The following is a 25,830-nucleotide window of genomic DNA, read 5'->3' as shown; positions in this document are numbered from 1 at the left end:
GCTTTTTTCTTCTACTCTAGGAAATTTTCAAGGTTATGTTTGAATGCTTCTCTCTTTCAATTTATTTTTACTGTTCTAATATTTTGCTTAAGGTAACAGAAACCATTTAATGCAATTAGGAAAATAATGTAAACTAGGCCTGTATTGTATACTCAACAGAAGATAGTATGTTTGGGTTTTTAAAGCAATTTCTTAAAGTCATTATTAATTCTCATTAAGAGCCTTTGAAAACTTTTATTTTAACAGGAGTAGAGGGTCTTTTTATTTTTATTATTATTAATAGAATAATGTTTATTTTTTTCCATTATACCTGGTTTAGAGTGTTCTGTCAATTTTCTGCTGCACAGCAAGGTGACCCAGTTACACATACATGTGTACATCCTTTTTTCTCACTTTATCATGCTCAATCATAAGTGACTAGATATAGTTCCCAGTGCTATACGGCAGGATCTCATTGCTATCCATTCCAAATGCAACAGTTTGCATCTATTAACTCCAGATTCTCAGTCCACCCCACTCCCTCCCCCCTCCCCCTTGGCAACCAAAGCTCTGTTCTCCATGTCCATGATTTTCCTTTTTGTGGAAAGGTTCATTTGTGCTGTATAATAGATTCCAGATGTAGGTGATATCATATGGTATTTGTCTTTTCTCTTTCTGACTTACTTCACTTAGTATGAGAGTCTCTAGTTCCATCCATGTTGCTGCAAATGGCATTATTTTGTTCCTTTTCACAGCTGAGTAGTATTCCATGTGTATATACCTCGTCTTCCGAATCCAATCATCTGTCAGTGGACATTTGGGTTGTTTCCATGTCCTGGCTATTGTGAATAGTGCCTGCAATTAATATGTGGGTGCACATGTCTTTTTCAAGGAAAGTTTTGTCTGGGTAATGCCCAAGAGTGGGATTGAGGCAGTCATATGGTAATTCTATGTTATAGTTTTCAAAGATACTGCCATACTGTTTCTCATAGGGGTTGTACCAATTTACATTCCCACCAACAGTGCAGGAGGGTTCCCTTTTCTCCACATCCTCTCCAGCACTTGTTACTTGTGGATTTATTAATGATTGCCATTCTGACAGATGTGTGGTGGTATCTCATAGTAGTTTTGATTTGCATTTCTCCAGTAATCAGGGACACTGAGCATTTTTTCAAGTGCTTGTTGGACATTTGTACATCTTTGGAGAAATGTCTATTCAGGTCTTTTGCCCATTTTCCATTGAGTTGTTGGCTTTTTTGCCGTTGAGTTGTATAAGTTGATTGTATATTTAAGATCAGGCCCTTGTCAGTTGCATCACTTGAAACTATTTTCTCCCATTCGGTAAGTTGTCTTTTTTTGTGTGTGGTTTCCTTTGCTGTGCAAAAGCTTGTCAGTTTGATTAGGTTCCACTGGTTTATTTTTGCTTTTATTTTTGTTGCTTTGGGAGACTGTTCTAATAATTTTTTTTTTTTTGCCTCTTTTCTTATCATTCTACTTTTAAGTCCTGAGGGTTTGTTTGTTTGTTTGTTTGATGAGCCTTCATTAATTATACCAACTACGACGATTTTTGCTGTTATTTATTCCGTTTTTATGTGTCTTCTCTTTCTTTATTTTTATTATTATTTCTTTCTCTCTCTCTCTTTTTTCTCTCTGTTTATGTTTGTCTCCCTCTGTTAGAGGACTGACTCAGAGGTGAGGCAATGCCTTCACCCAAAAATTAGTTGGAAATGCTGTGCTCTTGGGGGATGCTTGCTGATGGGATGATCAAGGCTTTCACTGGAATAACTCAAATGTCAGGACACTTTTGGTTCGCTTTGTAAAAGCCTTCTACATTCCCCACAGGAACCACTTCTATTTTCCTGCCTAGAGAGTTACAAGGTTCTAAAGCTGACCAGTGTTCTAGGAGCGGAATGAGGAAAAACCAGGGGGAAAGAGGCCGTCCGAAGCACCTAGCCAAATGCCCTGTTTTGGGGGTGACATTCTAGTCAACTCTCTGCCAGGCCTGGGGGTGCTCTCTGACCTAACTCGTCTAAGGGTGACCACTCCTTTTACCAGCTTTGATATCAGAAGGTCCCTCACCTAGTTGTATGGACTAGGGAGACCTACACTTTTTAGGCAGACTTTTTAATGGTTGTGATTTTAGCCTCACTCTGCAACCTGCCTTCTAAGATCCCCAACGCTCACCTTTCTTAGCACCACTGCTACTCCAAGGCTCTGCAGTACAAGTGGCCTTTATTCCTGCTGGCTGCTCCTCTCTGCCTCCCAGTCCTTTCAAGGCATTATTCATCATCTTTTTTTTTTTTTCCCAGTAAGTCATTTACTACCTTCCATCTGCTTCCTATCTTCCAAAAGTTTATTGATTTCTGCTTGCTCTCAGTTCCTCTCCAGTTCCATTTGTCCTTATAGAGACATACAATTTTGTATTTAATATATTTTTATGGTTTTCAGAAAGGAATGGGGATAAATATCTTCATTAAACTTATTATTTACCAGAGCGCTATTTCTAAAAATCTATCTAGGTAGCTGGTTATGGGAATAAAATAATAGAAAATAAGTGTGTTAAGTTTGAAAAAATTCACTTCACTTTTATTCAGTAATGATTTATGCAGTTGTAAAAACTTAAGGTGCCATATTATTTCTATTCCCAAAGTATATCATTGGAAGCCAGTGATTTCCATCCTTCAAATATGTTGCCCTCTGAGCCTTAGCACATTCAGGACATTCTTACCTGGAAAGCAAATTTCTTGACCCCGCATATGTTTGTAGTTTTAGCTCTTCCTTCAAAGGACTACCCAGTACTCAGTAGATTTATGCTTTATTTGAATTTCTCAGACACATAGGCATTCACTATATGTGCTGTCTTATTTTATTGTGCATCTGTTATGACCTTACATTGATTTTTAATTGATTCATAAATCATGAAATATATTTTATAGGAATATTACATACTATTTGTCAGTTATTCTAGGATGCTCTAATTCTTCACAGTGATAAACATATAGTGGTGCATAGATTATTACTGATTGAGTGTATAATGAATAAATTGTTCCTATGTTGATTTTGATTTGACTTTTCAGTTCTTTGTGCACAGCTTTTCATCTTAAGGGAAGTTCTTAAGGGGCAGAGGTCACAAACTCATTTTCTCTTCTTTCACTTTTTTTTCTTTTATTTGGCTACACCTACAGATTATGGAAGTTCTTGGGCCAGGGATGAAATCCAAGTTGAAGCTGCAATGTATGCCACAGCTGTGGCAATGCCAGATCCTTAACCTGTTGTACCACAGTGGGAACTCCAACAGGTTCATTTTCTTTAATATAAATTTCTTATTGCTTTAATTTTGATGTGAGAAATTAAGTAATTTTCTGAAAATTAAAAAGAGTAACTGTGGGAATAATAGGGAGATAGAGACAGCCAGTAGTTAAAAAAAATGAAAAAAATTATGGATAAGCATCCAGTCGAGTGACAGAACATGCTGGTATAGCTTTACAGGAGGACCTTGCCATTCAGGACCTCATCTGATACTGTTATGGTTGGTGAATCCAGCTGGCAGGTTGGGAAGTGAAGTGTATGACCAAACATGAGGTGCTCTGTAATGTCTGGATAAGGATATCTTTGGTCAGGGTTTACATGAGGAAAACTTTTTTCCCCAGACTGTTGGAAATTGGAAATGACAGAAATCAAGGCCAGAATTAGATATTATAATTGAGTCACAATTATTAGATCACACTAGACTAATTGCTGTTGGCTTGTCAATGAAAAAAAAAAAAAAAAGCATGTTTGATGAAATTAACTGACCCACATATTGGGTTAGATTCTAAAGCGGAACTCATTTGATGATCACCAGTGAACTTAGTAGAATATTAACAATGACTTGTGACAACCCACATAACTTATGCCTGAAAAGCATGTATTTGTCATCAAGGCCACTCAGTCTGGCACCACGATTATCACCAGGTCAACAGAGTTTGTTAATGGTAACTGACACTTACGGACTCCTTCCTATATGCCTTCTCACCATCTCCTGAAATACTTACAACAAAGCTCTGAGGTGGTCCCCATTTTAGAAATGGAGAAATGAGGGTTGGAAATGTTGAGGGATTTACCTGGAGTTATGCAGCTGGGAAATAAATGCTAGAGACAGAACAGAGGCTCTGATCTCTTTGAGTTCAAGTATTCTTTATGACCACACTACAATACCTATCCTTTGGAAATACCAACTTCAACCCTGTTGTCACCATTAAAAGCAAAAGTGTCATACTTTTTTACCAAAAAAGTGAGTGAAGTGAGTGAAGAAAATAAATCATGTTTTTTTTTCCATATTATGAGGGCAAAAGGGGAACTTATTTTTACCATATTTCCCAAGGATTATTTTTTGATTCAGATATAAAATGGTAACAAATTTTCCATTCAGATATAAAATGGTAACTAATTATCGACTAGATAAATTCAATACTGTTGAAAGTGATAAGCATATATTAGATCAAAATAGGGAGAATACTATGATAAGAAAATTAGGAGATTGAAAAGATGTTAAATGGAGTTCCTGGGTGGCCTAGCCCTTAAAAATCTGGCGTTGTGGCTGCTGTGCCACAGATTCAAACCTTGGCCTGGAAACATCTGCACACCAAAGGTGTGGCAAAAAAAAAAAAAAGAAGAAGAAGAAAAAATGTTAATTGACATATATTGATCACTTTTGGCAGCTGCTTTACTTATTGTTTTGTGCTGGTCTCAGCCTATGGATAATCAGTGTTGAGGGTGGATTGGCCCTTGGGGTTCTTACTATGATTGAAAATCTGGGGCTGCACAGTGAGGTCTCAGGTAGAGAGAGAGAGCAGGTCTGGGTTCTGCTTTTATTGGCACCAAAGGTGGGAGCTTGGGGTTTCTGGGTTCCATCTTTAGTGGTGAAAACATAAGAGCAGGAAGAGAAAATCAAGTGGTCCGAACTGTCGGTTACCTAAAATCAACCCAGATCTCTGAAACAAAGGACTCTGAGGGATGGGAGTTGGGGACAGCCTGGCTCTTTATCTCGTCCTGTGGGTGGCAATGGTTCTTTTTGAGATTGTCCCCTTTGAAGCAGATGCCTCCGCAATCAAAGCTTAAGTCAGGCACTTGCATTACAAACCAATCACCAAACAAAAACTAGTAAGTTTACACTACTCTTACTTTTTGATCTTTTAATCAACATAATAGTAAAGCTCACTCCTTTTTTACTTGTAAATAAACATGGATACAAAAACTTCAGTAAAACCTGCACAAGCTCAAAAAGGAACTTTTGGAGTTAAAATCCAAATTCTCAGAGTTCCCGATGTGATGCAGCAGTAACAAACCTGACTAGGATCCATGAGGACATAGGTTCGATCCCTGGCCCCGCTCAGTGGGTTAAGGATCCAGCATTTCTGTGAGCTGCAGTGTTGGTCTCAGATGTGGCTTGGATCTGGTGTTGTTATGGCCAGCAGCTGCAGCTCCAATTTGACCCCTAGCCCAGGAACATCCATATGCCACAGGAGTGGCCCTAAAGAGGCAAAACAAACAAACAAACAAAACAAAAAACAAACACCCAAAAATAAAAAAAAAAAAACCCAAATTCTCTAGTCTAATCTCTCCACTGTACTCCACAAGGCAAGAAAGCTCTTTCTTGTGATCAACGGGAAATTGGTTTTAGAGAGTTGTTTCCAGGAATTGTTAGACTATTGATGGGAAGGAAGAGAATGTAGAAGCAGCCAGGGAAATGATAAGCACATCATAAAAAGAATAACAGGGGGGGAAAGAAGGAAGCAACACAAAGGAGAGAAAGAAAAGGATAACAAGGGAAAGGACAAAGGAGAAAAACAGAGTGGACCATGGAAAAAGGAAGGAAGGCGGAAGAAAAACACAGGCAGGGAGGGCAAGAACCAGAAATGATATGAATAATGGACATTGAGAGGGTGTGAGGAGACATTGCCTTACGAAGGGCCCCAAAGAAGCCTGGGAAGGAGGATGAAGAGGACGGATAGTTCTGAGGCCAATAAAAGACAACCAGGCAAACTATGAAGATCGCATGTGCTCCTTGTAGAACAGTACATTTCTTTAGCGAAGGATTGTGCAAAATGACTCGTCTCTTTTAGACACACACACACACACACACACACACACACAAGCTGATCCTTGTGGGCTCTGCTTTGTTTTTTATGAGCCCAAGTCCCTGTGAAATAGTCTTCTCATAGCTCCTTGCACATCTTTATTCCTCAGTGTGTAGATGAGAGGGTTGAGGCTTGGAGTCAGTACCGTGTAGAAGAGGGAGATGAATTTCCCAGAAGTAGGGGCATAAGAGCTGTTGGGCTGGATGTACACAGCGGTACATGGTCTTGTAGAAGAGGCACACCACCACCACGTGGGATCCGCATGTCCCCAGGGCTTTGCGCCAGGCCTGGACTGACTTGATCCTAGTAACTGCCTTGACGATGTGTCCATAGGACGTCAGTATCAGTGCCAAGGGCAAGAGGAGCAAGACCAGGGATGCAATGAATAGCTGGACCTCATTGGTGTGGATGTCCACACATGCAAGCTTAATCATGGAGGGCACCTCACAGAAGAAATGATGGAGCCGCCGGTGTCCACAGCGAGGCAGCCAGAGGGTGACAGTGCTCTGGATGAGAGCGTTTCCTACTCCACTCAGCCATGCAACCCCTGCCAGGGCCTGGCACAGCCGTGGGTTCATCACAGCTGCATAGTGGAGAGGTTTGCAAACGGCAGCGTGGCGGTCAAAAGCCATGACAGCCAGGAGAACACACTCAGTGGAGCCCAAAGCCAGGGAGACATAGAGCTGGACAGCACAGCCCAGGGCGGTTATGGTCTTGGCTGGTCCCCTGAGGTTCCACAGCAGCTGGGGGACAATACTGGTGGTAAAGCAGATATCAACTAGGGAGAGGTGGGTGAGGAAAAAGTACATGGGTGTTTTGAGATGAGGGTCAGTGGAAGCGATCAGAATGATGATTGTGTTTCCCACCAGAGTCAGGAGGTATGATGCCAAAACAACCCCGAAGAGTATCTTTTCCAGGCTGGGCTGATCCGAGAAGCCCGCCAGGATGATGTTGTCTTCAACAGGGCTACTGTTGGTGCCCATCACCCTGCTCAGAATAAGGAGGAAAACATTGTAGGAATTTAGAGGAAGGATGTAGCTTTGGCCTCTGGCCACAATATCAGCCTCTTAAAATTACTCTTTGAAGCACTAACTCTGGGAGAAATTACCGTGCCCGGGAGAATAAATCTTGGCAGTCTCCTTCAGAAGCTGCAGGCAAAGGACACGAAGGGCCAGACACGGTACAGAGAGGCACTGTGAAGGCTCATGGTAGAAGAAGGAGTTTTCTTTGGAGATAACTCATAGGAAAGTGAGATACAATTTATCCCAGGAAAAAATAAAGGACTAGAGAGAATATCAGAAGAATAAAATGCATTTGATTAATTGAGAGTTCATGGCAAATCATTCAAACTAAATGGGGAAAACTCAGGGATACTGATGTGTAATATATGTACATAATATTTGTCAATAACATTTGACTTTTTCAACTATGATTTTGAAGTGAGTATTTTTTCCAGGATTTGCATTATATGCATGACCGTCAACTTCTGGAGAGGCATCATTTTTGGAGAGGTTACTTTTTGCAATAACTTCTGGAGAGGTTATTTTTCCTGTAAAATGGCAAACATTAGGCTATTGAAAGTAATAACATTAACATTTAGATCTAAATGTTTGGTCATTATAGGCACATAATTTCAAAAACATATTTCCTTTAAGGATTGGTTAACTCACTCAGACCACCGGCTGATTAGTGATGTAACTTCATGCTGTGTGTGGGGAACAAAAGTCCTTGCTTCTTTGGTGAGTGGTGGGGAGGAAGGGAGTCAGCTTTCTTGTCTCACATGTTGAAAGAAGAGGTGGTTGAAGCTGAATGGAGGGAATGAGGCTCTGGGAAAGGAAAGCTCTTTGGTGGAGAAAGAAATGGCCTCAATGTACCTCAAGCCCACATCCATTTTTTTACCTTCTGGAAGATTAAAGAGGCCACAGTTTTAATGGGTTTGTTAAAGTCAAACAGCTATAAGTGCAAAGGTTTAAAATAAATTCACTGATGCAAAACATTCCCAAAGACTGTAACTGTATTTCACGTTCAAGACAAATAGGCACCTCTACTTGTCATCAATCGAAATCACTCAGGTTTCCAAATTCTTCCCTAGTAATAACTGCATACCCTAAAATTGTGATATTACTTGTTGTGAACATGAATTGTGGCATTGAAATAAATTCTCAGTGATCAATAACTTATCACGTAAACAGATATTTAGCAGAACCCAGGGGAAAAAAAATGAAGTCAAAGGACGAGTCAGGTGGGCGGTCTGGACGTGCAACAGCAGCATGAAGTCACTGAGTGATCACTCAAAATGGCGAACGAAAATCACAGTAAAATGAGACTACAAAAGAACTACTAAGGAACAAGCTCATTCACATTATACAGACCTATTTTGCTTATAGACACACTCACAATGACAAGCACAGCTATCCATGCACAAAACCACAAATACGCACATACAAGCATAATTTCTTCCATCCTCTTATTCGGGGTCAATTCCCATCTGTTTAACTACCCAGCGGTGGGGGGAGGTCTGGATCAAGAGACTTGGTTCAATACTCTTCCATCCAGGCTGCAGGTTGCTACCTTACCCTCTCCGTCAAATAAGAATTCCTCCTGTTTAACCCTCTCCCTACCTCCCCCCACACACACATAACAGTACTTCAATAGAAACGCCATGAAAGATCAATTCACAATCGTGAACTGGTTCCATATTTACATGGATAATTGTAAGAATATGTTCCCTTTAGGCTTGTGGAAGGATTCTATTCCACTATGATGCAAAATGTATCATCGTCCATGCACCATGTGATCTCCTCTCACTTTAAGCCATAATCCCAATTTACTCTTACAAGTTAAGAGTCATAGGCATGGTGTCGATAGAAAATCAGGGCATCAGTGGAAGTGAACGAGTTAAAAGAGAGGAAGTCTTCCAGATTTTTGTACACTTACACTGAGACTCCCACAGTGGTGGGAAAAAGAAGTCATAGAGTTCAAATTATTATTACCTTGAAATGCCAACTCGATGCCTAAGGCCCACGTACTGGTTGGAGGGACTGTTATTTGAGATGGAGCTCCCTGAAGATCAGCAAGGCAGGAGAAGCTAAGAGAGGTCACAGGACAATGAATCTGGGAAGATCCCAAGGACACAGATCTCCCAATGTGGCAATTAATATCAGGCTCTGTAGTATCCAGAGAAGAGCTGTCCCAGGAGATGCTTCTGAAAGATACGTTCATCCCTCTGATGTTCTTGGTTTCTCTCTAGGTCAAACCACAAAGATATAGAAGTCCGGTCCCCATCCCCACCCATCACTGAGTTGTTCTCTCATTTCTGTCATATTCATGGTTTTTCTGATCATATATAATCTATGCATGTAGGTGCATATATATTTACAAATCTATCCTGTTAGCTCATATCTTCATATTTTATCTTTTTACTTTTAGCCAGTTTGGGGGTACATATATCATGATTTCAATTTGTCCTCCCCTGATAACTGATGACGTTAACTAGATTACCTCACATTTTCTAATTGCCTAATAATTGCCTGAAAACACAAAATGTGAGAAACTAAAGAAAGCAGTCTTTGGCTACAGAGTCAAATAAACGTCACTGCCTACCTTCTGTTTTCCTCTCTGCAGAGTTTCACCCTGGCAAGTCCAGACACTATCCTTTTCAAGCTAGATGCACAGAGGAAGATGCACAGGATGGACAGTAGAGGCTCTTAGAACACTCCAGCCCCCACTCCAGGGTCTCAGACAGGAATAGGCTCAAGCCTTAAAGATTTACAAGCTTTATTTTTTTATTTATTTTTATTTTTTATTTTTGGGGGGCCATTTCTTGGGTTGCTCCCTGGCATATGGAGATTCCCAGGCTAGGGGTCCAATCAGAAATGTAGCCGCTGGCTAGAGCCACAGCAACACAGGATCCGAGCTGGGTCTGCAACCTATACCACAGCTCACGGCAACACCAGATCCTCAACCCACTGAGCGAAGCCAGGGATCGAACCAGCAACCTCATGGATCCTAGTCAGGTTCCTTAACCACTGTGCCGCAACAGGAACTCTGAAAGATTTACAAGCTTCAAATGTAAGTTAAGTGTAGCCCGGCAGTGGACATTTTAATTATTTACACAAGAATGCCTTATTACCACTAAAAGTGAACTTCTTTAACATTTAAAAATGACCCAAAATACTATGGCACTCTCTTATGATCCGGGAGCAGGGAAAGAGCAGTTATTGTTCTTCTGTTTTAATCATGCCCCATGGGTAGTCAGTATTATCATACCCCTACTGATAATAATACATCAGTAGGCAAATATGAACTGAGTTTTACTAGGTGCCAGACACTCTGCCAAGCATGCTGCAGGCATTAGCTCATTTACTGCCCACCACCCTATGAAGCTGGTACTGTTAGTCCACTCACTACAGATCTGGAAACTTTACCTTGCAGACGTTAAATAACTTGCTATGCGAATGAGAATCAAGGTTGCCCCAACTCTAGAGTCCATGACTTTATACAAAACAAATACTCTCCCAGAGACCTTAGGTAAGCCCAACCTCCTTAGTATAATACATAAATCCCTTTGTGATTTGGTCCTTTTTTAGTCTTCCATGTGTATCTCCCATCATTCCCTAATATATTCTCTCTCCTCTGGCTATAGGAGTACTTGAATTCCTTGAAAGATCCTTTTATTCTCACATGTTTATTGACTAGTGCATGAAAGATGACTTGGCAATGCAGAGCAAGAGAGTACAATTGGGCAACGAGGACACACTTGTGAAAGATGAGACTTAAGTTGGACTTTGAGAAATAGATATGGCATAACTTGCATATGGTATAAATTGTTTAAGTAATAAAAGGAAACACTGTTAGAAACTGCTGAGTGTGTAAGTATTAATTGAACTTAAGATGAACGGTAGCATGTTGGGGAAGATACGCAATGCATTAGATTAAGATGATGGAGACCTGGAATTTTGTGCTCTGCAGACTTAATTTTAAAAAAGAAACCACAGGTCCAAGTGGAGTCACTGTGCTAAGCCCTCAAAAGCAAGCCAAGACTTACTTCCTAATCTAATTGCAGTTACGACCCCCTCCAGGAAGGTGGCATTTTCAGCTTAGCACCAAGGAGGTAATGTAACGCAGAGTCTCCTTCCACCCCCCACAGGGAGTTTATCTAAACCTGAAGCAATCCACTCTTTTCTTCTTTTGCCCATAAAAGCCTCTGATTTTGTACAGTTCTCCTTTCTATTAGGTAGGTGCCCAATTTATGATTCATTCAATAAAGCCAATTAAACTATCAGATTTGTCAGGTTGAATTCTTATTATTTAAACCTGCTAATCATTTGAAGCCATGCAAATGAGCAATGTAGAGCAATACATGGAAAATAATTTGATAGAGTAATTAAACTTGTCATGGAAGAAAATGAAAGTATGAAGAAAACCGTTTGTAGATTTTAGAAATTCGGTCATAGATAGCAACACTTTCCGTGCCTGGGAGCTAGAAGGGGAACTCCATGAGCTCCCTGGGCTGGGGTGAGGAGCTATGGCATAGCAGAGAGCATATCACACAAAGAGATGTGAAGTTAAGAGAGATTTGGGTTGGTCTTAGCACTTCCAGCAAACTGAAAAAGAGGTACAGTGTACAGGAGGATGCAAAGTAAAAGACGGTCACAAACCAACCAACCAAGCACAGGTTAAGGATGATGGAGGAAGAGTGTGAAGAGTCTGGAGGCTGTGGATCATCACACTGTTTCCGAAAGTGTGTTCACAATCTCTGAGACTCACCCGGCAGTGACTAGTGCCGCCATGAGTAGTTTTTAAAGAACTCTGCACGAGTGAATTTCTTGAAGTCTTACTGCAAACCCGTCGGGTAATTCAACTGAGGCACAAAGAGGTCAGTAAAGAGCAGAGGTTTGTATGTAGCTAGTGAGTACAAAAGCCAAATTGCAAAGCAAGGCAGTCTGGCTTCAGAGCCCATGAATTTTACACTCACAAAGATACCAGGGGAAGAGTTACTGCATCGAATAGAACTGAATGCAAGATTTTGCCTAGTAGACCCTGGGTCCATGTGAAATTATAAAAGTTTTAGGTATCTCATTACATTAGGTAATTCTATATAAAATATTTGTAAAACGAATATTTTTCTTTTTTCATAATTTTAGGTAGATTCACAGATCTGGTCCTTTACTACTTTTGTTCCTTTTTCCTTTTTTAAAATTAATATTTATTTATTTTATTAAAGTATAGTTGATTTAGAATGTTGTGCCAATGTCTGCTATACTGCTGTACTGCAAAGTGACTGAGTCATAATGTATGTTTATGTGTATTATATATATATATATATAGTTTTTTGTATTATTTTCTATCATGGTCTATCCCAGGAGAGTGGATATAGTTCCCTGTGCTATGTAGTAGGACCTTGCTATCCACTCTAAATGTAATACTTTGCATCTACTGACCACAAACTCCCTTTACTATTTTAAAAAAGCCCACATTTTTAAGTTTTGTTGTATACATTTCTTGAATTGCGATACCGTGTATAAAGTATTTTAAATAATATTGTACCAGGGCTCTTTTACAAAGAAAATACTACAGTAGGAGTTTCCCATAGTGGCTCAGTGGTAACAACCCTGCCTAGTATCCATGAGGACGAAGGTATGATCCCTGGCCTCTATCAGTGGGTTAAGGATCCGGCAATGCTGTGAGCTGTAGTCTAGGTTACAGACAGGATCTGGTTGCTGTGACTGTGGCATCAGCCAGCAGCTACAGCTCCAATTTATCCCCTGGCCTGGGAACTTCCATATGCCACAGGAGTGGCCCGAAAAAGACAAAAAAATAAAAAAGAAGAAGAAGAAGAAAATACTACAGTAATTTCCTCACACGAGCATCTGCGTCTCAATTTTCTATTTGCATATTGAACACTATTTAATTCCCTAGTCAGATATGTAAGCACATATATATTGGGTAGATTACAGAATCTCCCGATCTGAACCTGTATTGCAGCCCTTCAAAGACGTTTAATAAAAGGAAGCGTGAGTATGTGTATACCACACAGGCACTCATACACACATGAGGTTCCATGAGCTGTTCAAGTTGAATCTAAATGTGCTTCTTTTTTCTCAACCGTGTTAGCCACGTTACACTTAAATACAGACAGAGAAGTAAGCAACACACACACTTTCTACTTGGGAGGAGTGATTTAACCTTAGGTCTCTTTAATTACTTTCCACAACACAAAGTCACTGTTTCCCTGATTTTTCCTTAGGAACTTTGTCCTCTTCTCAGCAGTCTTCTCAGGGCTCCCTTCACATCCTTGTTCCGCAGAGTATATATCAGGGGGTTGAGTGTGGGAGTGACAACAGTATAAAAGAGTGTAAGGAACTTGCCCTGACTTTGGCCATAGGATCTCTTTGGTTGAATGTATATGGCCGAGCTGGGCCCAAAGAAGAGGAACACCACCAGCAGATGGGAACCACAGGTCCCGAGAGCCTTGCGCCAAGCTTGGACGGACTTAATTTTCATCACGGCTTGGACAATGGATCCGTAGGAGACCAATATCAATGCCACAGGAAGAAGAAGGAGAACTAACGTGGCCACAAAAAGCTGGGCTTCATTTGCTTGGGTGTCCACGCAGGCCAGCTTGACCATGGCGGGCACTTCACATAAGAAGTGGTGCAGGTGGCGATGTCCACATCGAGGAAGCCGAAGGGTGATGGTTCCTTGGATGAGAGTGTTTCCTACTCCACTGAGCCATGCTACTCCTGCTAAGGCCTTGCAAAAGGATGGGTGCATGATGCTCGTGTAATTAAGAGGTCTGCAGACTGCCACGTAGCGGTCAAATGCCATGATGGTAAGGAGAACACACTCAGTGGAGCCCAGGGACAGGGACACATAGAGTTGTATGGCACAGCCCACTGGCGTGATGGTCTTGGCTGGTCCCTTCAGGTTCCAGAGGAGCTGGGGGACGATGCTGGTGGTGAAGCAAAGGTCAAGAGAGGAGAGATTTGTGAAGAAGAAATACATAGGTGTGTGAAGTCTGCAGTCCAGGCAGGAGACCAGGATGATGGCCGTGTTGCCCAGGAGGGTCAAAAGATAGGATATCAACACCACCACGAAAAGGAGGACCTCCAATTGAGGCTGGTCTGAGAATCCAAGCAAAATAAAATCTCCCCCAGAGGTTTCATTGTTTTGTTCCATTAGTCTGTTCTTGTAAAAGAGAAAAATGGATATGGAATTCAGTTGAGGGAAATAGCACTATTACTATTCACTTATAATATTTCTAAGGAAGTGCTTAATTTTTTTTTTCCTGGTGAATTTTCACAGAGAAGGAAAAAAAGGCAGTTATTAAAAAGGTAAATGTTTTTGGAGTTCCCATCATGGCTCAGTGGAAACAAACCCGACTAATATCCATGAGGACACAGATTTGATCCCTGGCCTCTCTCAGTGAGTTAAGGATTCAGCATTGCTGTGAGCTGAGGTGTAGGGCACAGTTGTGGCTCAGATCTAGCATTGTTGTGACTGGTGTAGGCTGGCAGCTGCAGCTCTGATTCTACCCCTAGCCTGGGAACCTCCATATGCCATGGGTGTGGCACTAAAAAGACACACATACAAAACCCAAAAAACAACAAAACAAAACAACCCCCCAAAACAAACAAACATACAAAGGCATTCTTTTGAGTCATCATTCTTGACTCAATAAATATTTGACCTATCCTCATTTTTTTTCATGTGACCCTCCTCTTTTTCCCATTTTTGGATAATTATTATTAAAGGTATTATTTTCAGAGAAAAAAAGAGAAACTTTCAGTTTGGGTGGCTATACAGTCTGTTAGTAGAAGTAGGAGAGAAAAGGGAGAGGAATGCTAAAGCTTATTTAAACACCCAATATGAAATGGATTATGAGTGATCACAGTTTCTGCTGAAATTACAAGGCAAAAATAATGGATTACGGTGAGGTAGTGGATCAGAAAAACAAGTGGAACATATTTTGCATCTTTTGTTACTCACAGACAAAGCAGGTTATGATATTGTTTCTTACAACCACTTCTCTGAGTAGAGTGTGATATAGGGTCAGCTGCAGGTGAATCTCAAGATACAGAGAAGCTAAATAATTTTGTAAGTTATTTAGCAGCTGACATGATTCCTTACCACAAGTTTTGATATCTCAAAGTCGATGGGAAAAAAAGATATTTGTGATACATGCACATGAAACACAGATGCACAAACTCAGATGTGCACACATTTGTTCAATTTTTGATACAATGTTAACATTTAGACTTAAAAAGGTAAAAACTCACCATGCATACCCATTCAGACAAGGTACTGGTATTTCATAAATTCCCCAAAAGGCAAAATATGTCTTTACCACCCATTTTATCTTCTGCAGAACAAAGCCAACCTGGATAATAACATATGCCACCAGACTTTCACTTACTGTTTTTCTACAATGCTGCCACCTGTACCCACACATTTTATGCTTTATCGTCAGTATTTTATTGAGTCATTTAGCTTTAGGAATAAGAAAAGCTAAATTTATCAGTTTATTTGGGTATAGCTATACCTTTAAAAAGTAAAAGTGTATCTTAAATGGGATGTATACAATGTTAAGATTTTAGTTTTTTAACTTTATTGAGGAACAATTGACAAATAAAATTATATGTACTTAAAGTGTACAGCGTGTTAACTTGTTGTATGTATGTACTGCAGAATGATGACCACGATCAAGAACATTAACTTAGGGAAATAGTTACCTCTTTTCTCTGGGTGTGGTGAGCATGCTTAGGATCTACTTTCAGCCACTTTCGAGTATGCCACGCCATGTTAATAGCTAAAGTCGCCATGCTGTACATTAGCTCCTCAGAACTTCTTTTTTTTTTTAACCTTTTTAGGGCCACACCCACGCATATGGAGGTTCCCAGGCTAGGGGTCCAATTGGAGCTGTAGCCACTGGCTTAGTCCACAGCCACAGCAATGCCAGATCCAAGCCTAGTCTGCAACCTACACCACAGCCAGATCCTTAACCCACTGAGCAAGGCCAGGGATCGAAACTGCATCCTCATGGATGTTGGTCAGATTGGTTTCCACTGAGCCACGATGGGAACTCCCTCAGAACTTATTCTTAACAGTTTGTTAACAATTTTTTTTAAGGCTGCACCTGTGGCCTATGGAAGTTCCTGTACAGCAACACAGGGATCTGAGCCGCATCTGCGACCTGTGCCACAGCTTGTGGCAATGTTGTATTCTTAACCCACTAAGCTAGGCCAGGGATCAAATCTGCATCCTCACAGACACTGTGTTAAGTTCTTAACCCGCTGAGCCACTGTGAGATCTCCAGCACTTATTCTTGTAACTAAAAATTTGTACCATCTGACCCTACGTCCCCCATTTGTCCCCCCAATAGCCCTCAAAACCCACATTTCTATTCTCTGTTTCTATGAAATTGTTTTTTCTTTAATTCACCACATAAGTGATATCATATAGTGTTTTCATACATGTTGCAGCAAATGGCAGGATTTCCTTCTTTCTCATGGCTGCATACTAGACAGACAGATGGTAGATGTTAGATAGATTGATAGATCTCATTTTCTTTAGCCATCCTTCCAGTGAAGAACATGTGGGTTATTTCCATCTCCTAACTATTGTGAATAATGGTGCAATTGCCATGGTGTGCAGCTGTCTCGTCGAGATACTGATTTCAATATTGTCAAATATATCCAGGAATGGGATTGCTGGATCATAGGGTAGTTCAATTTTTAATTTTTTGAGGAATTGCCATACTGTTTTCCAGAATGGCTGTACTATTTTACATTACTACCAGGAGTATAAGTAAATATAATATTAAATTTTAATATTTTAAAATCTAGAGCTAATTTTTTTTTATTTAAAGCTAAATGTTTAGATTCATATAGTTCATTCTACTAAGACAACTTGAAAATTATGCTATATAGAGTCCCACTTTCTGAATATTCTCTTATATTAATGCTATTTAATATAAAATACTAATTTATCCCACAGTGATGACTTGTAGCTTTAGTCATTAAAAGTCAGATTTCAGTAGTTTCAACAAATACTCAGGTCAAATGCAAGCATAAGAAGTTATTCCCAGGAATTCCCATTGTGGTTCACTGGTTGCAAACCCAACTAGTATCCATGAGGATGCAGGTTCAATCCCTAGCCTCACTCAGTGGGTTAAGGATCCAATGTTGCCCACAGCTGTAGTGTAGCTTGAAGCCAAAGCTCGTACTCTGTGTTGCTCTGGTTGTGACTGAGGTTGGCAAATGAAGCCCAATTTGGCCCCTAGCCTGGGAACTTCCATATCATGGGTGCAGCCCTAAAAAAAAAAAAAAAGTTATTCCCATCACCTCTGGAGATAACATACGTTCCATTCTTTTTTAAAAAATTTAGAATTCATCTCATGATTGACCCCTTTCAGGATATGATATCTTTCTAAGAATGAATGTACATGCGTCCCAACACAGATAAAGAGATGTGTAGGAATTACCAATTTGTAACTCAGTATCAAAATTCAGAATCACATAATTTAATGGAAAGTTAGCTTCAAAAGCAACTTGAGAAACAAATTCTTGATTTTTAAGGTTTACAAAGAAGCATAACACGAATGTAGGTGCTTATGAGTGTCCTACTTAGTATGTCAGAGTCAAAAATCATCTAAATATTCCTCCCATACCTTTCTATCACAATATTCGAACATGTTTTTGAAACATTTGGGTCTCAAGGAATTCTTCAAGGGGATTCTCATATTCCCACTCATTTCTTTTACTAACTTTCTACCCTGATTATGTTGACGAATAACTTCACTCCCTCCCGCCCACTGAGAACCAGCTTATCAATCGAAGGTGAGATGTGCAGACATTTCCCTTCTTCAGTTCAAAGGGAAACACAGCTTGAAAAGAGCCTCTTAACGGGATCTGAGAGAGTGGTGGAAGATTAAGGTTTGACTATACACCTATTGTCTATCTATATAACTGTAGATACATGTGTGCATATTTTGAGTGTATGTTCCTTGAAAGGGGTTTCTGAACAGCATCTGAGGAGAATGATCAGAGGTTAGTGGATGTATGTGACTATACACATAAAATTTCAACCCACAACATAGGATTGAAGACAGCTATCACTCCAAATCCGAAACATGAAAAAGGCTACCAAGTGCTATTTGGACAAAAGAAATACCTAGAGGAAAATCTTTTTCCTCTGGGCAAAAAGTCCCAGAACTTTCTTTCCCTCATGCAGGTTTCTGATCATTTCCATGGTGAGAACACTGGTTCTATTTGACACGGATGCATAGAGGTCAGACCTCAGAAAGGACTCCTGAAAGGGAATCTCCAGGAGAGACAGAGGGAGTCATTCGAGCACCGTGCTGACTAATGGACCCGGAGGCCACTCAAGAGGGAGACAGATGCGGTGGCCTGAGCAACCAAGACAGGTTACTCACATCCGCTAGGTCCCCCCTGCCCTGGCTTTGGCTTGGTCAGCACGCAGAAGAGAAGAGTGGTGACAAGACTTCAGCGTGTTGCAATTGCTCCCCCGAAGCAGCTAGCACAGACCAATGCCTACGAGCTAGATGAAAGTACATATTTCTTGAGCTGTAGTCCTCGGAGAAAATCAAATGAGAAAAAAATCAGAAGCACATAGGATATAGATGCTTAAGACCTGGGGGATCTGTATCTCCAAGTTGCTAATTAACGTGGCATTGTAGAGTGTCCAGAACAGGGCTGTCTCAAGGGACAGGCGTTTCCCAACTGGACATCTGTTTAATCACCAGAATATCACAAATTCTGTCACTCATACCCCAGCCCCTCCAATTTATGTGTTCATATAATAGTCTTTCCTGGGGGTGAAGAAAAGAAAAAAAACCTATGGCATTGCTCTCAGAATTTAGCTACATAATTGGATAAGTGAGACTTGCTTCTCTTTTGCAACCAGTGGTTTTCATGAACAAGAATAAATAATTTTCCATGTCAATTGATATTAACCAGGGCACCAGTGCCTGAGGAATACTTTACTACAAGAATACACCAAGTTATCTGAATAAACTCCATACTATTGGCCATTAAACATGTTTCTAATTTTACCCCATAAGTTAAGCTGCTATGATGAACATTTTTATAACAAACTGCAGGCTTTACAATGATCTTCTCATACAGTTCTGTACAGATAGAACGCTGCTAAGTAGAAAGGAGTTGAAAACGTCCATATGCCTAATAATGTCGGTGCATAAGAGAGCCCCCACTCATCCCAGTTCGGTGATTCTTTCTGTCGTATGATCTGCTCGGTAAAAAAGTACCTACCACGATGGCTTCTGATGTGCCTTATGGAAACCTTCCAAATACTAAGTTTGTGCCAGTGTTCACCTGTATTTTCTCCTATTGTGAGAGTAAGCGTCATATTTTGCAGTCCAATCTTTACCTACTTAATCCTTTTATGTATATTCTCATTACATTGGTTAGCCAGAGATCTGACGTTATCACTATTTTAGTGGATCATAATTTGACCCATTAAATAATACATTAATTCCTCACTGACTTGGGAGACCCGATATTTTCTGGGGATTGTTATTGCTGCTGAACATGAATGATTAAGCACAAGGAAATATATTTAATTGAAAGATAGTAGTGAAGTCAGTTATCCAGAAGTACTTTTTGAGAGTTGAAACACTACGTATTAGAATGATACACTGACTTTCAGGCAGACAGAGCTTAGGGCTAGAAAAGCAATCTGTAGATTTGTTGTCCTTGTGGCCTTTTAATTTAATACTGATCCGTTATTGGCAGCACATAAAGGAATCTTAACACCGGTCAATAATTTTCCAAAGGCATTTGCGGCACCGGGTAAGATCAGGTTATGATAATGAATGTCGGAGTAATCTATAATGTCATACAACAGTCATTGAGCTCTTGATCCTGATTCAAAAGGAAGGCCAATATTTTCCATGTTCAGAACAAGTGTTCCTCAAGTAGCCTTTCAAGGGAGAAAGAGCTGTTCCTGGTGCCAGGACCGCCAACCATTTTGATGCTATCGAAATCCAACTTAAAGATCCATTGCTTTGGGTTAAGGGTTTGTCTTCCGTGGTAATTCGTGAACATGTTTAATAGAAAACAGCTTTTTGAAGTCAACAGATCATGATTTGAATCGGACTAAGTATTTCATAAGAAGTATACTTTTTGGGAGGGAAGAGAGTAAACGTCCAGAGGGAGGGACCGGCTACTAATTATTAAATGGAATCCTTTGCAACAGGGAGACTCTAATGCATAAATGGGTTACACAAGTGGTGGCTGAAAACCCAAACAGTGGATTGTGAGTTGACCCGGAAATTAGAAACAGCTGGCAGCCACTACCACTGCTGGACTTAAAAGAAGCAAAAGTAGCAAAAGGACCGGGATCCCCTGGGGGAAGCAAGGACAAGAGTCAGCCTGCCAGGGGAGCTGGGACCAAAGAAGGGGATCAGCACCCCAGCTAGGAAAGCCTCCCACAGCCCAGTGGAAGGAAGAAATACCCTGGCTTCTCTTTTCATTTTAGTCTCAAGCCAGGGTCTCCCAGGGGAGAACCGGTTGATACCGGAGCCTGGGCAAAGCAGCCTTTGGGCACCAGCCCTCCTATAATACAGAACAGTGTTGGAAAGGGAGAAGGAACGAATCTGAGGGCAAAAAACCCAGGACTGGCACATTTCTTTTTTTTTTTTTTTTTGTCTTTTTGCTATTTCTCCACATATGGAGGTTCCCAGGCTTGGGGTCCAATCAGAGCTGTAGCCACAGCAACGCAGGATCCGAGCCGCATCTGCAACCTACACCACAGCTCACGGCAACGCCAGATCCTTAACCCACTGAGCAAGGGCCGAGATCGAACCCGCAACCTCATGGTTCCTCGTCGGATTACATTAACCACTGCGCCACGATGGGAACTCCCTCGCAAATATTTCTATCCCCTTTTGGTGGTGCTATAGTTGAGAGAAAAGTTATAGAAGGAAGAACATGACAGAGTCTGTACGTCTGTTGTTTCTAATGTTTACAACCACGTCCCTCATCAGAAACATTTTTGGTCAGGCAACCTCCATACATGAACACTGTTGTTTTCAACGTGGGTGCATGTATTATTCCACACGTATGTTTATATCATTAGTAAAACATAAACTACGCCCCCATGGATCATCATTTCAGGGGATGTGCCCCACCTACTTTAGAGACAGCTACAGAAAAACCTCGTCTATTCTTCTAAAAGTGATAACAATGCTGTGTGTAGGTCATAATTCCTTTCTGAGATGAAGGCGGTCTTTTTAACCACTTCCGAAAAGAGTTCGTGAATTTGCAATACTCTCTCCTTTTACACTAGAGGGCAGAGTCCACTTCGTCCCCATCATTCCCTATTTCCCAGAGGTCTATCGGTCATTACTTAGATCTTCAGTAATTGCATATGAATTGCAGATGTCGGCTCACCATGCACAAAACTGAGTTTTGCTAACAACAACAAAAAAAAGTTTAATGAATTCATTTTTAAAAATAAGTATTTCAAGGGAGTTCCCTTGTGGCCCAGCAGGGTAAGGACCTGGCATTGTCACTGGAGCATCTTGGGTTCAACTCCTGGCCCGGGAATTTCCACATGCCATGGGAGTGGTCAAATTAAAATAAAATAAAATAGGTATTATAAGATACTATCTAAATAATACTGACACTTTCAGTAGCATGTGTGACAGAAAGTAGGTGAATGACCTTAATGGGCTTTGCAAATGACCAGAATGTAAGGATGTTCTCACAGCCCGAAATTTAGTTGTCCTTTCTGTTATCCCATATAGATGCCATCTCCTGTAACAACACGAAGGTATCTGACTTGGATATCTTTATAACAAAATGCATGTGTACATGCATGTGTGTACTTAGAAGGTGTATGTCACTGACTGTCTTCCAGGGGAAACAGAAGCACAAGCCTCCGTGGTGCCTCTCTCTCCAGAGACCTAGCTCCCTCTCTAAAACAGAGATGGGAAGGTGCTTGGGAAGGAGAACTCCAGAGGTGTGTGCTGAGGAAGCAAGCTAATACCATCCATCTGCAGAGAGCCTGAGCCGCGAGATCCCAGGAGAGAGTGAGCTGACAAACTGCCTACCTGAGATTCCTCCACTGCCTGTCCTGGATCTGTGACCGTGATGGAACTTTTCATCAAAGCCACCAACAGCCTCTATAGCTGGATTTCCATTCTTTCTACAAGGTAGGCCTTTCTTTAGCATGTTATGGGGGAAAGGCAGAATTTATTTTAAAAGTTGAGGACATTCAGCACTAATTTGCTCGAGCAGTGAAGAAAAGCAATTTTTAAAATGTATACACCAACAGTGACTATATTTTTAATCATGCACATTGACTACCTTCTTCTCTTTGCAGATATAAATCCCCTTTGCTTCATCTTGACTGGCAACAGGAATGGGAAAGCAGGAGGCAGTAGTTCCAGTGCGGTGTCTGCTTGGAGAATACTGGTAATTCCTTCCACATAAATACACAAGGAAACAACTGTGACAATGTAGAATTCTATCAAGCAAAGCAAGGCCACTCATTGGTTGTCCCTTTTCTAGGAGACACTGAATCTTTCCACAGTTCCCTTCCTCTTTCCGGAACGGCAGAAGGTAAGGTCAGTGTCAGGTTTGGTGCATCATAACGTCCAGGGCTTGTATTTTGCCACCGAAATACATGGCCAGATAGACAAACGCTGACAACCAAAGGGACCACCAGTATCAGTTTCCTTCTTTTGCTCTAGAGCTGGAAAAAGAAGATCATCCTCTACTCAAGACACATAAAAGTTTCATCTCGGCAAAAATACAAAATGCAACCGATTATGACCATGGATGCCAAAGAAAATAAGCCACTTGCTCTCTTTAAACTCGACTATGTAATAATTACATAAATGCCAGAGACATAGTATAATGGCTGTGGGTTTTTAGAAGTAAGTTTTTATTTTCTAGTCAGGATATTTAAGGGAAAATGAGACATTTTCATTGGAGTATTATGTTTGTTTGTGTGTTTGTTTTTGGCCTCACCTATGGTATGTGGATGTTCCCAGGCCAGGGATCAAACCTGCGCCAAAGCAGTGACCCAAACTAATTCTGTCGCACCTCAAGGGAATTCCATTGGAGGGTTTTTTCTGTTCTTTTTCTTCTTCTTTTTTTCTTCTTCTTTTTTTGGTGTTATGTGTTTGTTTTTAAGGAATTTATTAAGACTTGATCCACAGGTATATTGCTATAGTCATTTTGGAGACCTCAGAATTGACCTTTCAGCATCACACATTTTCATAACTCCATTTCTGAATCTTTGCAAGTTAATAGTTTAAAACACACTAATAAATTCCACACGATTTACTTTGTGAAAGGTCAACAGCTTGTGTTAGGTGGCTGAATTCATGTACTCCTGTTAAGTAAAGCATATTAAAGCATAAGGACTATAGACTGCCACCAAGGAGAAGAGCTTGCTTGCTGGCGACTCTGAACTAAATTTTTCTAAAGAGCAGTGTTTATAAATTTGGAAGACTAGTGACTCAAGTAGGGAGAGCACAAAAGTGTTCCTTTTCTCTATCATCAGGTCGCCAATTATTCCCTTCACAGAAAAACAATGAATAGTAATGATAATCCTATCTAATGGTTCCTATTTAAAAACTCTAATTGTTCTTATTTTGTCTTTGTGTCTCCGACTCTATAAACTTCTCTTTTAGACTCTTGCTCACACGATGTATCTTTCAGTGTATGTTATGCCTATTATCTGTTCTGTATCTATATATGTAACCATTAACTTTCACTATGTTGCTTTGTCGGATGGCCTGCGAATATTATCTTCAGAGAGTTTGGGATGTATGTAGTATATGATCTGGTGTATGATTTAATGTCTACTCTATGCTTATATATTTCCTTTCAATGCATCTGGGGCTTTCATGCCTGTATTTGTCTCTCTGTAACAAGTCAAACTTTATATAAATATATATGATTTTTGGGTTTTTTTTGTGTCTTTTTGTCTTTTCTGGGGCTGCACCCACAGCATATGGAGGTTGCCAGGCCAGGGGTCGAATCCAAGGTGTAGCTGCCGGCCTGCACCAGAGCCACAGTAACGCGGGATCTGAGCCAAGTCCGCGCAATGCACCACAGTTCACCGCAATGCCAGACTCTTAACCCACTGAGTAACCCTCCTGCTCGTGGATGCCTGTCGGGTTTGTTAACCACTGAGCCACAACGGGGACTCCTCAATCTTATATATTTTTTAATTTCACATAATTTTCTTTTGTCTGTTCTCTCTCTATATAAAAATCAGTGTCCAAATGCTCACTTTACTCAGTTTGACATTTTTGCATTGGTTATGACCTCTGATTGCCTTCCCACAGGAAGAAAATCGGAATGACCAAGAAAGGTGATTCACCGTTAAGCAATGAAAGGGACAAATTTTAGCACTCCCGCAGGTTTCGTCTTACTGGGCTTTTCTGACCAGCCCCGGCTGGAGATGGTTCTCCTTCTGGTCGTCTCTGTCACGTACACTCTGACACTGACGGGGAACACGGCGATCATACTGGCCTCATACTTGAGCCCCAAACTCCACACACCCATGTATTTCTTCCTCTCCAATCTCTCCTTCCTGGACCTCTGTTTCACTACCAGTATTGTCCCACAAATGCTTTGGAATCTCAGGGGGCCTGCGAAGACCATCAGCTACGCTGGTTGTGTGCTCCAGCTCTACGTTGCTTTGGGGCTGGGCTCCACGGAGTGCGTCCTCCTGGCCGTTATGGCCTATGACCGCTTCAGTGCCATCTGTCGGCCCCTCCACTATGATGTTATCATGCACCCCAAGCTTCTCCAGCAGCTAGCAGCTCTGGCCTGGATCAGTGGTTTCGTGGAGGCCACAGTTCAGACCATCCTGGTTTTCCAGTTGTCTCTCTGCAGCCACCACAGGGTGGATGATTTCATGTGTGAGGTGCCAGCCCTGATTAAAAGCGCCTGTGTGAACACAAGCTTCCTGGAAAATGAGGCCGCCGTAGCCAGTGTCCTCTATGTTGTTGTACCTCTGGGGCTTATTCTGGTCTCTTACGGCTGGATTGTTAGGAGCGTGCTGAGGATAAAATCTGCCCAAGGCAGGAGGAAAGCATGTGGGACCTGTGGGTCCCACCTGCTTGTTGTGGTTTTGTTCTTTGGAGGTATCATTTCCGTCTACATCCAACCCAAGAGCAAATACACACAGAATCACAGTAAATTCCTCACCCTCTTCTACACTGTAGTGACACCCGCGCTTAATCCTTTGATCTACACCTTGAGAAACAAGGAGGTTAAGTGGGCTCTAAGAGGATTACTGAGAAGAGTTCCATGTTAGGGAGAAATGTGAAGTATACTCACATAATTCCTCAGATATTGGAGAATTCCTCCAATTATGGGTTCCCCTTTCATGGACAAGAATCACAGTTACATCTCCTAAATAAAATGGCCTGAAATTTTCTTTCAATGACATCCCGAAGTTACTTACCCTAAATCCTTAAATCCTTACCCTGAGCCCTTCTACTTGCTCTCTCCAAAATTGCTATCTATCTCCCTCCCCCCCACCCAGCTGTTTTGTAAAGATTCTATGAACAAATAAACCAACATATAAGGTATGTGCTTGTGTACACATATTACATTTTCATAAATCCTGAAGTTACTGCTCTAGTGGTTAACTGATGACAGGAACGATACGGTTACGACAGATCTATTTTCTCATCACGGAAGTGACTCTTCTGCCTCTTGGA

At 41.0% G+C, this 25,830-nt stretch overlaps 3 protein-coding genes across 3 annotated transcripts; 1 reads left to right on the top strand and 2 right to left on the bottom strand.

The window, feature by feature from the left end:
• Window positions 1-6,144: 6,144 nt before the first annotated feature.
• On the bottom strand, window positions 6,145-7,081 carry LOC125136570 (olfactory receptor 2G3-like). The gene is given in 2 exon segments (XM_047797427.1): window positions 6,145-6,318; window positions 6,320-7,081. Coding segments are annotated over 2 exon segments (936 nt in total).
• Window positions 7,082-13,343: 6,262 nt separating this feature from the next.
• On the bottom strand, window positions 13,344-14,279 carry LOC125135776 (olfactory receptor 2G6-like). The gene has a single exon (XM_047796180.1). It carries the CDS (start codon window positions 14,277-14,279, stop codon window positions 13,344-13,346), a length of 936 nt encoding a protein of 311 aa, XP_047652136.1.
• Window positions 14,280-24,488: 10,209 nt separating this feature from the next.
• Window positions 24,489-25,421, top strand: LOC125135890 (olfactory receptor 2G3-like). The gene has a single exon (XM_047796385.1). The coding sequence runs from the start codon at window positions 24,489-24,491 to the stop codon at window positions 25,419-25,421; it is 933 nt and encodes a 310-aa protein (XP_047652341.1).
• Window positions 25,422-25,830: the final 409 nt, after the last annotated feature.

The sequence above is a fragment of the Phacochoerus africanus genome, chromosome 9, assembly GCF_016906955.1.
Source record: "Phacochoerus africanus isolate WHEZ1 chromosome 9, ROS_Pafr_v1, whole genome shotgun sequence".
Taxonomy (NCBI): Eukaryota; Metazoa; Chordata; class Mammalia; order Artiodactyla; family Suidae; genus Phacochoerus; species Phacochoerus africanus.
Note: the sequence above shows the minus strand (reverse complement) of the source record. Positions and strands in the feature narration are given on the sequence as shown.